General features: G+C 41.4%; 1 protein-coding gene across 2 annotated transcripts in view; it reads right to left on the reverse strand.

Moving 5' to 3' along the window:
* The window catches only part of TGFBR3 (transforming growth factor beta receptor 3), a 215,683-nt gene that overhangs the window by 116,593 nt on the left and 85,037 nt on the right, over window positions 1-14,053 (reverse strand). For both annotated transcript variants that reach the window (XM_061633658.1, XM_061633659.1), the window contains exon 3: window positions 5,126-5,310. In XM_061633658.1, the coding sequence (XP_061489642.1) occupies window positions 5,126-5,310 (185 nt within the window). The remainder of the gene's footprint in view (window positions 1-5,125; window positions 5,311-14,053) is intronic.

Consider the following 14,053-nt stretch of genomic DNA (forward strand, 5'->3'; position numbering starts at 1 on the left):
CATTGGCTTTGCTGTCTGGGGTTGATGGAAGTTGGGAGTCCATAAATATCTCGTGGGCCATCAGTTCCCCATTCCTGCTGTACAAAGCTCAGTAAGTATAACATGGCTGTCTATCCTACTGGTAAGTGTCTAATTTCTATACTAATCTCCATGTAGTTTCCTGCTTTGACTAGAGTGGTGTATGTGTCTGTATGTGCAGGTTGAATGTCCACCTTTCAAGTTCCAAGTTGTTTTAACAACCAACATTCAACCTAACAGCCCAGACTGGAAGAAACAGCATCTTACACCCCTCAATATCCCAAGGTGGAAAAGAGTGGAGGAAAAAGAGACGCATTACCTGTTTTGGTCTGGGCCTGTTATAGTATTTTCTCCTTCCACAGCTAACTCCCCTGTCCATCAGAATCCCAACAGGTTCTCCATCTCTCCCTTCACCCAAAATTCACACAACCACCAAAACCCATTATGGTTATTACCTAACTGTAATCAAATATGACGTGTTACAATTCCCCATCATCAGAAGAATAGGCAATCAGAAGAGATATACCAAGGCTGGAACCACTAGAAGCAATACAGGCATAGAAGAGACCATGAAAAATATATCCTCAAATCATCCGCTTTTCCTCTCCAAATTCTTTCCAAATTCTTCCAAGCTACACAGGAAGTGGATTGGACTGTTAAAAATGAACCCAAATTGTGTTTGCATTTTGACAAATTTGTAGGGCAGTACAATATCTCAGACAGGAGGTCAGATCTCCTGCTCCCCTGGTGCATTCACTATAGGGTTAGGGTTAGGGTTATACTGGGGACCTTTTGCATGCACAGCAGATTCTCTGGTACTGAACTACAGCCTGTACATTTCCATATAGCAGACTTTATCACCCGAGTCTCAGCCAGCAAATATTTCTGAAACAACTCTGTAAATACTTCAGATACAATACATTTTCAAACCCTACTTCCTAATATTTTATTGTATGGGTATAAATCATTTCCGTCAACTTTATCTGGAGCCATATGCTTGCAACGTCATGATGATGATAACAATAACCACCATAACAGACACCCCCAAGTGGTTATGTTTTAAATGGACTGCCTCCAAGTCGATTCTGACTTATGGCGATGTATGAATAGGGTTTTCATGGTGAGCTGTATTCAGAGGTGGTTTACCATTGCCTTCCTCTGAGGCTGAGAGGCAGTGACTGGCCCAAGGTCACCCAGTGAGCTTTATGGCTGTGTGGGGATTAGAACCCTGGTCTCCCAGGTCATAGTCCAACACCTTAACCACTACACCACACTGGCTCTCATATATTCTAAGAGAGTGCCAAAAAATGTAACCACAATATGCTGTACATTTATGAGAACTAGGATAACGGTAGAAAAATGTTTAAGGCATGAGGCCTGTGAGGGATTTCCTGCAAGAAGGCATTTGCGCTGCATCTCAGCATATAAGGCATATCTGGTTTAGCAGAACCCGTAATGTGGCAAGTTGAAGGAATGAAACAAAAACATCTTCTAACAAGACTACTGGTGAAATAGATTCTCAAGTGAGAGGTTCTTCACCATGCTCTGGAGTTCACTAAGTGCATGTGCAAGCTTGCTGGCCACCACTTCACATGTTAACAATGGTATACAAACAAAAACAGAAAGGGAAATGCTGTTTATACACCAAGGTCTTGGAAGCATTGTATGGTCAACATATAAATCTCTGCTTTTTAAACAGATCGCCAAGCAACAGGAAATGGCCCACGGGGTGAAGCAACTCTGCTCTCAACACAAGGTGATGGCTTTCCTTGAGTCAAGCCTGGGCACCAAGCCTCAATGTTTACAATGAGGGTAAAGATAACCTTTGCTCTGCTTTGTTTTCAGACTTATCATAGAAGCAAAAAAAATCTGATCCAACTCAATTGTTTACACCCTTATGCTCTCTACTGTCGCCAGCCAGCCTTTTCCTAACTTCCTGTTCATTTTCTCAGCAGCCATCCCTAAAGGCTGCAACAACCCCACTTTTAGAAGGATACAGGAAATAAACTAGAGATTGCGGATGTGGAATGTGCTATGCCAGAGTACACAAGAACGCACTAAATAACACTCTCAAAAACAAAGGAAAAACAAATATGAAAAATGTTTCTTGGAAAACCAGTTTAGGTGAGCTACTATGAAGCAAGACTGCTGCTTCCTCCTAGATATCACCCTGTGATCTGGAGTTGAATATTCATGAACTAGAGAGAATAAAATTAAACTGGAGACTCTCTATGGGTTGTAGATTTGCTTGAAAATTAAAAGGTTTTGGAGAGGCGTGAGAGTGGCAGCACTTGCATGTGACACTAAGCCAAGCCATGGTTTAATGCAAAGATGCAAACATGCTGGGTCTCAAGGTGGAGATCACAGCCATTTTGGTCCTCCCCCATCCTCTTAGCTCAGCATGAAAAGGCAACTAAGCCAAGGTTTGGTTTAGCATGTCATCTGAACTGAGGATCATGATTAAGCTCTGTCCTCCTTAATCACAATCTGTAGCCAAGGTTTATTCTTGGCTACAGATTGTGGTTAAGAAGGGAAGAGGTTAGCTACAATCCTGGCCTGACAAACCACAAACCTTGGCTTAGCTGCTGTGCAGAGCTAAAGGGCTGGAGAGGATCAAAGCAGCTGCAAGCTCCTCTCCAGGAGTCAGCACATGGTCCCTGTAAACCATAATTTGGTTTACTGTCATGTGCAAAACAGACTATCATATTGAAAGTCACTGGCACTACATTACCTGAGGACTCTGTGGAACACAGTCAAGTACAAAGATAAGACTATCTTTGTCTGACTGACATGATAGAGGCATATAAAATTATGCAGGGCTTGTAGCCTTGGTGATTTTTTAAAATTATTATTGTATTTTAGTACTGGGGTACTTGAGAGAAGCTGGTCTGCTAGGAAATCAGTAACCTCTTTTGAAAGCAATCAGACAACACTCTGGATTACGTTTTCTGTATTTATTTTATTGGTTTATTACTAAAATTCATATCCCACATAGTGGTTTACGAATACATCATATAAAACACAGTGATAAAAATAATTTAAGCTATTAAAGAATACATTGAAAAGTCAATTTGGGTAGAATGCTGCAATACTTCTGTAGAATCCAGAAGCCAATTTGGGTAGAATATCCACACCTTGGTCTACCTCCATCCTCAATATTTGTGCTGGCAAATCTTTTGGTGACACTAAATAAATGTCCCAGTAACAGCAGTATATAATATGACTGTGGCAATTATGCTGGCACAGCATTCCATCCTTACACTGTAATACTAAGCACACTTACTTGGAAGCAAGTTCTTTTGAAGGCAGTGGGATGTATCATGAAGTCTATGTATGATTAGGATCAAAACATTTATTTTCTGGTAATGACCTGTTGAGCATTTTGCTCCCTCACCACAGCTGGATCCCTCCCCTGCCTATTTTGAAAGCTTTGTGTTCAGCTAATATATGCTGCTACATCATGGAGCTTTCTAGGGCATGCGCTAGAGACATAAGCTGTCATGCGATGAAATATTTCTCTCTCCTCAGCAATTCTCTTTTGATCTATTCTCAGAGCAAAACAACACTGCACAAGTTTAACATCAAGAACATTTCTTTTTTGCTTTATTTTTCATAGCAACTAGAACAAAAGTTCTTTTGCTAATCCCACCATATGAAGCCTAAATTAATAACTCATTTGCACATTGCACAAGAATGACTGGGGTTAGCAGCAATTGCTATCTGAACAACATTCTTCACAAGAAGTGAAAATCCATTACCAAGGCTAAAGGCATACAAACTTAAACATTTGTTTATAGTGATTATGGCAAACCTCCAAGTGCATTCAGTATAATTTGCAACATAAGCAATTTGGCTTTGAAGAAAGTGAAATCCTCCTCTTGTTAACAATCTGCTTCTTATTACCCTTTCCTCTCTCATATCTTAAATGAAGTTAAACATATTAGAAGTAAGTTATGAACCAACTGCTCTGGGAATTTCATGAGTTCTAGGTCCTAGACTAAGTAAAAGGAGATGAAAGATGAATGCCAAATATTTGTCAAGAGTATTCCAACGTAGGGGCTGACTATGTGAAAACACACGTAAGAGAGGCTAGATACTTTGGGTTGTATTCAACATTAGTCATACTCATAGAAATGAATGGAAATGACTAAAATAAGTCCACTACTTTCAATGGGTCTACATGAGCTACTTTGGAAGCAGGGAACTTAAAGCGAAGAAGTGACAAGGAGAAGGACACTTAACTCTTTTCCTGCCTCCCACTTCTCTTCTCCATCTCCCCACCTCTTTGCCAAACGGGCATCTGAATCTCTGCTGGGGAGGAAGAACCCTGTTTGTGTGTGGGTGTGTTATTTGGTGGAAAGAAAAGGTGCCACTTCTCTCCTCTAAATTCCCTTTCCCAAAGCAGCTTTTCATTTTAAAGGCATCAGGGCCTCTAACACGTTTTTTATGTAAAATATATAGCTAGCTTCTAATTCAGCAAGTCAAGCCTTCCGCAAAATCCTTCCTACAAACCAGAGAACCAGTGTAGTACAGGGGTTAAAGTATTTGGACTACAGACCCAGGTTCAAATCCCCACATAGCCATGAAGCTCACTGAACAACCTTGGAGCGGTCACCCTTTCTCTCAGCACTAACCTACTTCATTGGGGTGTTGTGAAGATAAAATGGGCAGGGGCGGAATGACATTCATACCACCCAGAGCTATTGGTGAAAGAGTGGGATAAAAATGTAATTAAAAATATCTTGCTGAGTAACCATGGCAACCTTCAGAGATCTGCTTGGGTCCAGATCAGTTCAGGGGCCAACCCTGTGAAAGTCAACAGCACTATCTTGGTTTGCACTTGATGCAGAGCACAGCCTCATCAGAGGCAAGATGGATTGTCTATGGCCTTTCAGCATCCAATGTGAGGTATGTCCCAGAATCCCATGTAATAATGTTAAAATCTCTGGGGTGTTCTCTGAGTCTGCATGCCCTGCTTCCCTCTGCTCTTCCCCACTAGCTATGCCTCCACCACCACTCCCAGAACACGATAGTACCCTCTTAGGCAAAGTTGCCTGAAGGGCCCTCAAAGGTGATGTCTATGCAACAGCGGGCTGTCCCCCTTTACCTCTCTTTCATACTGGCCAAGGCCTTCTTCAGGGCTCCTGAGATTGAGGACATGAACTTCCTCTGGCAATCCAGCAGTCCCTTTGCTTGCGCAGCCTGATAAGACTGTAAAGCTCTCAAGCAAGGCTTGAACTGGGTGAGAGCTATTGACAGGCGACAACACACACTCATTGGTCGGCACAGGACCTGCAGAGTAAATGACAAATGAACATTAGGTTTTTTTGGGGGGAGGCTTTCACATAAAGTAAATTGGGGCAACCTTTCAGGCAGTCCTCTCATTGGCTGCTTGATAGCAAATTCTATTATAATCCAAGCTGCCATAAAGTTTCAAGCTGATGCTACGCAAGTTACAAACAGCAACAACAACATTAATATTAATTACAGAAGCAGGGTGAATTGAAGAGGAAATCAAGCATTCTTTTCATTCACTGAAATAAATGGGAGCGTTAAATACTTAAGACTGCAATCCTATGCACACTTACCTGGGAATAAGACTCACTGTAGGCAGTGGAACTTTTAATGCTAGTTTGGAATTCTGATGCCAGGGTGCAGGCCAATGCACACTTTCTTGGGAGTAAATCCCATTGCCCTCAGAGGGGCTTACATCTGAGAAAGCAGTAAGAATGAGACTAATAATCATATGTGGAATTTATTCCTCAACTCTAAACTCGCTTAATTAGAAGTATATCCCTTGAATTTTAATGACATTTATATAGGATTATAATTTTAATCGAATTTACACAGGATTATAGCTTTGATTGTATTCATTTTCCCAAATACAGCCTTCTGTAATGTGCTCTCCCAGGCTAGATAATTTCAGCTAACCCACATTTAATCAATTCATGGTTCTTCTAAACCAGGAATAGGGTACCTGTGGCCCTCCAGATGTGATTGGACTCCCAACTCCCATCCTCCCTGACCACAGGCCATGCTGGCTGAGAGTTACGGGAGTAGAGGTCCAACAATATCTGGAGGACCACAGGTTCCCCATCCCTGTTCTAAACCGTACTGATAATCCAACAACTAGTGTTGCCCAGTTTTTATGTTTTAGATCTGGGCCTAAAATATCAAAGGTTTAAAGCCCATCCCATCCGGAAACTCATTGGGTGATCATAGCAAACACCTTTAAACTTCCATATCTTAATCTGTAAAGCAAAAATGATGACAAATTCTCTACTCTTTCGAGAGATAAGACTGTACAGCATTCTGTGCATCAGAAAGTAATGCTTCCTCAAATTAGGGTGTTCTTAAGAAAGGGAGGCGCACAGGAAGCTGCCTTATACTGGATCAGGCCCATAGCACATCTAGTTTAGCACTGTCTACAGTGACTGGCAACAAGTCCAGGATTTCAGTCAGGGGACATTCCCAGTCCTACCTGGAGATGTGAGGATAGAACCAGGCTCTTCTGCATGCAAGGCAGATGCTCTAACCACTGAGCTATGGCCCTTCTCCCAAATTAGGAAAAACTATAGAACTGAAAAAGTGGACATAGGCATGGCTAAGATAAAGGTTATTATCACATATCTTCATTGCTTCATTGGAATTCCTTTTTGATATGTTCTTAAACCTTTTTTAAACTGTTTTTAATCTTAGAAGATGTTTTGATAGCTTTTTTTAAGCAATGATTTTGAAGATGTTTTGTTTTAATGTGTTTTAAAGTTTGTTTTTATGATGTTTTAATGTTTTTAGTGCTTTTGTTTGCCGCCCTGGGCTCCTGCTGGGAGGAAGGACAGGATATAAATCTAATAATAATAATAATAATAATAATAATAATAATAATAATAATAATAATAATAATAATAATAATAATAATAATAATAATTCTGGAAAAAATAACCACAAGAACATTACATGTTCACTGCATTGCTTTTGAAGTTGCAGTGATCTATAATGCAAGAACCTCACTCAAGTAAGCTGCCTGTACAACAACACTGCAAGCATTTATCACTGAACAAACAGACATGTCTGGGTGGGGGTTTATTGCATCTGACAGCAATTATCACCCAAAATACAGTGTTTGTCCTCGCAAATGATCCCTACCATGTGGTATAGTACCACACTCTTTCACTCTGTGTGTAGAGCATTATGGTTGCAATATAGCAAGAGAGCTGAAGTGTGCGGATGAGTTTACATATAAAGTACGTCTGCAGGAAGCTAAAGCAAGGCAAATATTTATGGAAAACAGCCCTGCATCTCCAAATCTATGTGCAAGCCCACAGTGATAGCCAGAGATTCTGCATGTTTTTCATTCCAGAGGTCACTAAGGACATTCTGTTGTTTGAGATCCTACCACACACATATCCATACAAATCAGAAATTAATTCAATGTGGCTGTATTCAGCTTTTTAAAAAAACACAATATGAAAACCATAGCTGAATCTTAGAAAACACCTCCACCCACAGGAGCACCCTATCGCATCTCCAGCAGTGAAGATTACCTGGAGAAGTCTACTCCACATACCACTTCCAAGGACTTTTGTTCTGTGTGCGTTCAACTTTTTCTGTAATGGCACTCCAGAATGTTCTCCCCCAAGTAGGCATCTTGAAGATTGCAACATTTCTGGGTTTTAGGAGGCAGGCAATAGCAGGCAGTGACTCATCTCTTCCCCCAGAGTTTGGGTAGTGGCTAGTTTTGCTATGCCTTCTATGTTTAATGGATTTCAAATTGTGCTTCGTTGTTAGATTGCCATTCTTTAACACACAAACTTACGCTTCACAGGTTACGTGTTTCTGTACATCACCTTGAACACTTTTTTGAGAAAAGGAGATTCAGAAATAATGGAAGTAAAAAAACAGTAAATGTACAGTTTGTGGTAAAGGCAAACTGGACAGGTCAGGACATCTTTGTTATTATTAGATCCATATATTTGCCTTATACCAAATCATGTACTCTGTACTGTGTACAGTGGCTGGCAGTGATTCTTCAGGATTCCAGACAAAAGTCTCTCCCAATCCTGCCTGAAAGTCCCAGGAACTCAACCTGGAAGCTTTTTCATACAAAGCATGGGGTACCACAATGAAGGTTTCAGCACTCCCTCCTGCTCACAGCTTTTCAACTTGAAATCACTGTTACTCTGCCCCTTCACAGCTCTTTGGTGTGACCAGTATTCTAAGATACAGGGTGGCACCACATGTTTTTCATCTCTTAGCAATCCAAATCATGGATTGCTGAAGCAGAAAACTAGACTGTGTTTGGTGCATCAGTTATCTGGTGGTCCAGAATGGTTACTGACAGCCCTATACACTCTCACAGCTCTATGCCTGTGTAATTAAGATTTGGACTGTTCACTTTCTCCCCTTCAGGGATGGTAAATTCATTAAGATGGTCCACCCTAGAGACTTTTCAAAGCCGAGGCATTCTTGAATGCTCTGAGGGATTTTCCAGGCAGCAGGGCTGACAACCCTGGAGTGGCCTCAGTCTCACTGTGGAATGGCAAGTTGAAGTGGACTGTCAACACAATCACTTTTGAGTGTTCTTTCCAACGTTAAGGGGCTCAGCTTCAAGCTATGAGGCAAGTTGGAAAACAACTAGAATACAGGTGGCATGAATCTTACTGCAAAAATGACCAATCACGTACTAGAGCCCATGGTCAGGTGGTTCACCAATCGCCAGTTACAACCATTCCTGGACAGCAATAGTTCAACCACAGTGAGTCATGTCTTGGCAACTTTACAAACGGATTATTGTTGCAGCTAGTGCGGAATGTGGCAACAAGGCTGGTATATGGGGAATCTAGCTATGAAAGTATAACATCAGTTTTGAAAGAGCCGCACTGGCTACCACTGAAGCCAAGTTCAAGGTGCTTGTGCTGACATATAAAGCCCTTTATGGCTTAGCATCTTATATTTGCCAGGTTGCTTACTCGCCTATACCCCAAGCCCAAGTGTGGGCACTCTCTTAACAGTAGCACATTTGCCAAATGTACTGTGTGCAGCAACATGAGGGAGGGCATTTTCAATAGCAGCACTCCCATTACAGAATGCCCTCCCCTCACAGATTTTATTGGTACCAACTCTGATGGATTTTAGAGGCCTTTTAAAGACATATCTATTCAGACTGGTATTTGGTTAAGTTGGTTGGAAGTGGTATAGGAGCCTGTTCTCAGTGGTTTGGATTTGTTGTGGTTGTTTTTGATGGATTTCAGATGGTTTTTTTTATGAGTTTTCCTTGTTGTAACTCGCTCTTGGATCATTTTTAATACAAAGTGCCCTAAAAGTGGCTCAAATAAATAAATAAATAAATATAAACACACAACCTTGTGCCATCTAGTACCACAGCCTGTGAGTCATCTTCCCATAGCAAAGAACCCTCAACATCAAAATAAACTGTTTCTTGCTGTATCAGCTTCCTTGTCTACTGCCAAACCATCTACCAACTACTCTACAAAATGCACCAGCGTTTTATTTGAAGACCACATCCTGGTCTTTTTCCCCCTAACCATCCACACACACTGTCATCTTCTAGGCATATTCAAACCATACACAGAAAGCCCTCTGTGTCACTGATTAAAAGCAATCCGTTATTCTTGCTTAACTAAATGTGCATTCATGGCTCAAAGAAACAGAACTGGCATTTCATTTGATTTTTACCCACTCATTTCAATGTGGTGGAGATGATTTCCTCTGGCTATCCTCAAAAATGTTTAAAGCTCAGTTGCCTGGTTAAAACAAGGATGTTACTACAAATATGTCACTAACTGCCCTAGAAACTTTAGATGAAGGGTGGTGTTATAAATATATATATATATATATGAGAAAGAAATAACACAAGCATCTATTTTCCTTTGCCAGCAGTTATATTTTAATTGATTCAATTAATCAATCATCTTAAACAATTTTGTATTATTATATAACTAATAACGTGATACATATATTAGGGAGAGCCTTGGGGAACCCACTGCCCTTGTCAGTCTGCATAGTCATGCCCATCTCTTGGTCAAACAGCAGCATGACCAACTTACAGTAAAATTTACAGTATAAACTAGCTTAATTCCCGATCATGTGACATTAAGGGTTGCAATGCTGATGCTCCTGTGAACAACCGGGGGCTCCTTCCACCTTTATACCCTCTGTATGCAGATCAGCTATGCCATGATTCACACTGGGTGAATGAGACAGACCTAAAGAACCTGGCTTGCCCCACCCTTCTCTGTTGCCCTAATCCATTTGATTGGCCACTCCACTCCTGAGTGGGTATACATTGTTTGCAATACAATCCTGTACAATTTGTTGTTTAAATAAGTGGTTGTTGGGGAAAAAAAAATTGTTCCTGAGGAAACAGGATTTCTCCCCCTTTCCATAGCTATGTGCTCCTAATAAAAGCACACCGTTCCCATACCAACATCTGGAAATTATTGACTTTAATTTTAGCACCCTGATTTCCCATATCACCAGGCAACTAATGTTTAATGTGTGTTGTGCTGTAATAAAGCAACAACCATGTGGGAAGAGAAGGGATTTTACAACCTTGAGGTCAATCTGTAACTGTAGTGGATTTGATTCTAGCTCTTTAAGATTTGCCAATATAGTGTGCTCGCTTCCCACAGAGAACTAACTCTTCAGGGCTGTCAGCTGAAAAATGTAACTAAGCCAAACAAATTGCATGAATACGCACACAACCTCCTGAGTGCGTTAACTATGTTCTGTTGGATTCCTCAACTGCTTAAAGATTGCCCCAGTGGAATCCAGTGTGCACAGAAGAAGCCACAGATGTTTATTAGTAGAATGGCATAGGAGAGAACGTTTGCAATGCCACACTGTGTGCACTAAATGCAAAACGCAAGAGCTTTCTTTTGGAAGTTAAAACAAAACTGGAAACAGCAGGCTTCAGAAGCACCAGGGATATTCGTACTGTCATTTTTTAAAAGCTACAAATTGCCATCATCCCAATTCATGGACCATTGGGGACCTGAAAGGTACTGAACGCGTGTCATGCCTATAAGCTGTCACACTATGAAATCTTAACTGCAAACAAATTTTAAAAAACCCTACACTAAATGGTGATGATTGTCTAGAAAGAGATGCTGATTACATATTGCCTTATACTGAGGGGGTTAGGGTTGGTCTCTTCAGTCCTACTATGACTTTCCTGCCACAGATGCAAAGGCATATGAGCAACATGGCCCTCTTTTTTGTCTCAGTTCTGCCTTTTTCAAAAGGGAGGGGGAGAGAGAATGAGAGAAATGTGAGAGAAAGGGTGGTTGCAGAAAGAGAGAAAAAAGGTGGTGGTTCAGGCCCACTTTTGGCTTTAGCCCCACCCACCACCCACTACCACCCCACAGAAATATGGTTTCCCCCACTCCTTCACTATAGAGAATTCAGCATCAGGTCTTGAATACAGCCAGGTTCAACACCGACCTCATTTTTTGTATGTAAATAGATTTTTTTTAAAATGAAGAGGTATATAAATTTTGCTAAATAAATAAGATCCACTTTAAACTAAGGGAAGTTTAACTTGAGAAGCTATTCATGCTTGTTTCTTTAACACAGGTTTCACCAACCTGGTGCCCTCTATATGTTTTGGACTACAACCTCCATCACCCCTGACCATTGGCGAGGAGTTGTGGTCCAAAACATCAGGAGGGCACCAGGTTGGAGAAAGCTGTTTTAATTGATTACAGATGTGTCTGATAATACTAGCCTCCATTGTGGGCCATATTGATAGGAATATATGGCCCAAGGTTAGAAATGATCTAACCTTGTCTGCTGCTCTTAAACGTTTCTAGCTATGCCCTCTTTGTGGAATAAATACAAAATTATTATTATAAGACTTAGAATAGTTTCAGGTTGTTGCTTCTTTCACTCACACACACACACACACACACACACAAACGCACAAACTCACTCTCTTGATTACAGAGTGCCAAGAAAGCAAAGCAGTAGCACATTAACTTAAAGACAAGATATCAATTATTAATTTGACAAAAAGGTAACTGTCAAATAAAAAGTTTCAGCTTAAACTTCATGTGAAGGAGTCCATGTTATGCAGCAAACAAATGGCAAATTCAGAGAAGGTTTTCACTATATTTTCAAAGGCACTTCTGTGGAACCAGGAAATGCTTTGCCAGTATACACAGTGTAGTATAAACCTAGATATAAAGAGAACATTAGCTATTTATTTAAAATGTTTAACAATACACAGACACACACACACACACACACAATAAGGGAATAAGAAACCCAGTGTGATGCCACATCTGCTTAGTCCTGCACATGCAATACACCCCAGGATGCAACGTCTGCAGCGAGTAAACAGACGTTTTTGGGAGCAGATGCACAATGCCCCGTGTGAGGATACTACTCTATCTGCAGTATTTGTTGCAGTGTTCATACATTACTTTAAAGTGGGTTCTGTTGCTTTCATGTCCTGCTTGTGGGCTCCCTATAGCATCTGGTTGGCCTCTATGGGAAACAGGATTCTGGACTAGATAGACCTTTGGTTTGATCCAGCAGGACTTTTTTAATGGGGAAGAGCCACAGCTGAGTGGTAGAGCATCTGACCTGAATGCAGAAGATCTCCGGTTCAATCCCTGGCATTTCCAGGTACTGTCTGGAGAGCCTCTTGCTTGAAACCCTGGACTGCTGCTGCCAATCAGTATGCACAATACTGAGCTAGATAGACCAATGGTCTGACTCAGTGTAAGGCAGTCTCCCTATATCATCTGAGATAAGGTTCTTAGTGGTTTTAAAAACCTAGGACCTGTACTTACTAAGAGTATGTGAACTAGGCTTCTGTTGACTGAGCAGAAGCTGCTTCTTGGCATTATATCCATGCACCTTCCGTAAGTGTGCCCGGAGCCCATCTCACACTGCTCTGCCTTGCCAGCCTAAGGGTAAAAAGTTTCAAAGCTCAGCACTGTAAACAAGAATGAATAGCAAACTTGCAAAGCATCAGCTAGAAGCTGGAAGAGGACGGGCACAATACCACCCAGAAACACAGTCAGGGGATTATTCTGGCGACAGCCACTCTCTAACCTTTCTTTAAGGTGAGTGACTACCTGAGCACAAGGCTGTGTCCTAGGTGTGGAAGACACGAGGCCTATGGGAGACACCAGTGGGACCAGATGGCTACCCGATATTCAGATCCATCTACACTTGTCTTTCAGTAGTATGATGGACTGAATACCTGACAAGATCATCTTATCCTAGCACTGCTCAGTTCCAACATACTGTCCCAGGTTGATTGTTCCTGAGATGAGAATTTATAGGGTCAAGACAAACCCACTGCTGCAATCTATTCCAAACTTCAGTTAAGGTATTTTAGACACAGCTTCCTCTAGTAGTTACCCTTTGAAGTGACATGCCATACATTCTTGCTCTCTGTTACAATGAAACTACAGTATAGTGGCCTAAATCAATAAGCTTATTGTTGTATTTTGAACAAGATGCATTCAGTGGAGAAATACTGCTGGTTGCCTACGTAAAATGCAATTACAAAAATTAACCCTTATAGGCACGGGAATATCATGGTTCTATGAAACAAGGGTGATGTTTATTGTTCCCCCCAAAACAGGACTAAGAATATTTTAGAACAAGGATGGGAAACATGTGGCCTTCCAGATCTTGTTGGACTCCATCTCACATCATCCCTGTCATTGGCCATGCTGGCTGGGAGCTGATGAGGGTTGGAGCCCAACAATATCTGGGGGGCCACAGCTTCCCATTTCTGATTTAGAACATGCACAGAAATAGCAACGCCTCTTCTTGCTCTCACAGAGCCTTCAACAGCCTAGGATTGATTGGCTAAGGCATGCAAACCCCATTTTAGCCAGGCCAGGTTTTTACGTGTCCCACACCTGATCTCCTGATAAGATGGTATCTGCGGGAGGTCCTCACCTCCGGAGTGCAGTGATCGACTGAGTCTATAAGGGATAAGACGGTCTTTCAGCTATCCTGGTCCCAAGCTTTATAGGGCTTTCTACACCAAAAC

The sequence above is a fragment of the Rhineura floridana genome, chromosome 6 (assembly GCF_030035675.1).
Source record: "Rhineura floridana isolate rRhiFlo1 chromosome 6, rRhiFlo1.hap2, whole genome shotgun sequence".
Taxonomy (NCBI): domain Eukaryota; kingdom Metazoa; phylum Chordata; class Lepidosauria; order Squamata; family Rhineuridae; genus Rhineura; species Rhineura floridana.